The 3227-nt window shown below is 61.4% G+C and overlaps 1 protein-coding gene across 1 annotated transcript; it reads left to right on the plus strand.

Moving 5' to 3' along the window:
- Nucleotides 1-225: 225 nt before the first annotated feature.
- On the plus strand, nucleotides 226-2642 carry GMORB2_7568 (uncharacterized protein; the record flags this gene model as incomplete). Its single annotated transcript, XM_035469533.1, has 2 exons — nucleotides 226-390; nucleotides 501-2642. 2 exons carry the CDS (start codon nucleotides 226-228, stop codon nucleotides 2640-2642), a joined length of 2307 nt encoding a protein of 768 aa, XP_035320627.1.
- Between the last annotated feature and the right edge of the window lie 585 nt (nucleotides 2643-3227).

Genomic DNA, 3227 nt, shown 5'->3' on the forward strand with positions numbered 1-3227 from the left:
CGTATGCACCGATAAAACGACGCCCAGCTCTTCAATAGAGCTTCCCACTCTCACTTCTCACCGCACTCTCCGATACGGCCACCGTTCACCGCGACGGCAACATTTGGCTGGCACCCACCTCTCGGTCAGCTTCCTTGCCCGCAGCACCGGCCTGGGCCGCGACAGAAGACACCACCCGAGTCGCCCTGCCGGACAATTAACACACACACACACACACACGTCACCATGACAGTCACCGGAGACGTCTCCCTTCGCGGGCCATCCAACACCAACCTCGCCCTCGAGGACCGCTTCGAGGTGCTCAAGGAGATTGGCGATGGCAGCTTTGGAAATGTCGTACTTGCCCGTGTTCGCACAGCTGGCGCGAGCGTTGCCCGCCGAGGCACCGTTGTAAGTATCTCCCCGAGCTTAATTGGCCGTGTCGTCTACCCGCCAGACCGGTCCACCTTCCAGACCTCTCTCTACTCTTCTCCCAGACCTTTTCCTAACCTTCCTCTCAGGTTGCCATCAAATCCATGAAGAAGACCTTCGACTCGTTTCAAGCATGTCTCGAGCTCCGAGAAGTCGTCTTCATGCGCAATCTCCCCGCCGACCCCCATCTCGTTCCCGCCCTCGACATCTTCCTCGATCCTTACACAAAGAAGCTGCACATCTGCATGGAGTACATGGAGGGCAACCTGTACCAGCTGATGAAGGCTCGTGACCACAAGTACCTCGACAACTCGAGCGTCAAGAGCATCCTCTTCCAGATCATGCGCGGTCTGGAGCACATCCACTCGAACCAATTCTTCCACCGCGACATCAAGCCCGAGAACATCCTCGTGTCGACGTCATCACAGAACGAACCCTCGACCGCCTTCCGCCGATACTCCGCCCTCGTCACGCCCCCCTCCACCCCGCCCACCTACACCGTCAAGATTGCCGACTTTGGTCTGGCACGAGAGACGCACTCCAAGCTTCCCTACACAACCTACGTCTCGACGAGGTGGTACCGCGCCCCCGAAGTTCTGCTCCGCGCCGGCGAGTACTCTGCTCCCGTCGATATCTGGGCTATCGGTGCCATGGCCGTCGAGGTCGCCACCCTGAAGCCCCTGTTCCCCGGCGGCAATGAGGTCGACCAGGTCTGGAGGATCTGCGAGATCATGGGCAGTCCCGGAAACTGGTACAACAAGGCTGGCTCGCGCGTCGGCGGAGGTGATTGGCGTGAGGGTACTCGCCTGGCTGGCAAGCTGGGCTTCTCCTTCCCCAAAATGGCCCCTCACTCCATGGACACCATCCTGCAGTCGCCCCAGTGGCCGTCCGGTCTGTCGCAGTTTGTCACCTGGTGCCTCATGTGGGACCCGAAGAGCCGGCCCACGTCGTCGCAGGCTCTTGCTCACGAGTACTTCGTCGATGCCGTCGACCCTCTGCGTCCCCGCACCGCTTCCAAGACTCTTGGCCGCAAGCAGTCGGAGATCGGCCGTAGCTCGACCCCTACCCCCTCTGTGTCGTCGAGCAAGCCTTCGTGGTTCCGCAAGTCCCTCATCGGCCGCAGCGAGGCTCCCGAGCCCGTCGCCGCTCACGGCAGCCCATCCAAGGACGCCGTCGCCAGGCCCGCCCCCATCCCGTCCACGACCACCGAGGTCTCGGCTGGCGCGTCGAAGGCCGGGGCCGGCAAGCGCAGCACATGGGCCAATGGCTCCACCAACATGGCTCCGATGCCCATACTCCCCTCTATCCGACCCATCTCCCCCCTGTCGGATGCCGTGACTGCGCGGGCCAACGCTCAGGATAAGCACAAGAAGATTGGCCGCCAGCTGTCGGTCAACTCGAACTCCAACAACTACACCGACCTCCACCGTCAGCAGGCTGAGCGTGCCCTGAACGGGAACACCGGACTGGCTTCTCCGCCGGGTGGCCAGAAGGAAGGCTTCTTCTCCCACCTCCGCAAGCGTGCTCGCCGTCTGTCGGGACGCCACCAGACGCCCTCATCCCCGCAATACGATGACCTCGAGGCTGGCGGTGCCGGCTGCGGTCCCTGGGTAGGTGGAAACCAACGGTCGTCGATGATCGCGGACCAGCAGCAGCAGCAGCAGCAGCACAGCTCGCAAGATGTGTACGAGTCGTTGGACAAGACGCTGCGCAACGTGCACAGCAACCTCGACCCCCAGTCGGCAGCGGCGCTCGGATATCATGCGAGCGTGACCGGCGGTCTCAAGCGCCACCACTCGGTCCCTCACCAGCAGCCCCGGTCGGTGGACAACCTGGCCGGAGCTGCCCGCGCCGGGCCCATCTCGAGCCGGACGAGGCGTGCCCAGGCGGCGCACGGGGTGCAGCAGTACGAGGCGCCTGCCGAGGAGGACGAGCTGCTCGACGAGGTCCCGACGTCGACGCAGACGGCGACGAAGCGCATGGACAGCCAGAAGCCCCTTCGCCAGTCGGCCAGCAACCTCGGCCTGGCTAACCCGTACCCGACGCCGTCGCCGTCGGCTAGCGGGACGCAGCTCCTGTTTGCCGACGGTGGCGAACCCCTGCAGCCCAAGCCTCTGGATCTGCGCAAGCCCAACCACGCACACAGCAAGTGGCCTACGCCCCCCTACGAGGAGAGCGAGTGGGCGGCGTCGGCATCGGCCAGCATCTGGGCCGCCGGCAGCCGGTTCTAGTCGAGCCGCCGAGTCGTCATACTCACGATAATCACCACCACCCCGTGGACTCTCCTCGTCCTGCATGATGACGACGGCGTTTGGCGTTGTGGTCTGGCTGTGGTCCTGTATATATAACTCTCGTACATTATTGCGCCCGTCATTTCAGCTCTCACCAGGAGACGGACAAGTCAGCTCCTTGTCAGGTCTCTCCTCCCTCTCTTCTTCTCTCCTCATCCTCTATCCTCGCTTCGACACCTTTTCTTCTTCTCTTCTTCTTCTTTCTCTTCCGACCTCTGCAATCTCGTCGCACCTCGACAGCCACAGATTCGCAAATAATACCCCGGCCTCTCCCAGCCCTGTTCTACATGACTTGTCTTTGTTTATCAGCATGCTCGTCACTTCTCTCCTCCCCTGGATCTTGTCTGTTTTCTTTGTCTTGACAAGACCCTCGGTGTTTCTCCCCCCTCCCCCTCCCAACTGCTCTATATAGACTGAGACACACAAGATTTTGAAAAAAAAAAACTGGCGAGCGCGAATCATCGGATATATTTCTCTTTTTCACAGCGAGGGCCACATCCCTACCTACTACTCTCTCTCATCTCC

Source organism: Geosmithia morbida (genome assembly GCF_012550715.1).
Source record: "Geosmithia morbida isolate 1262 chromosome Unknown scaffold_9, whole genome shotgun sequence".
Lineage (NCBI taxonomy): Eukaryota > Fungi > Ascomycota > Sordariomycetes > Hypocreales > Bionectriaceae > Geosmithia > Geosmithia morbida.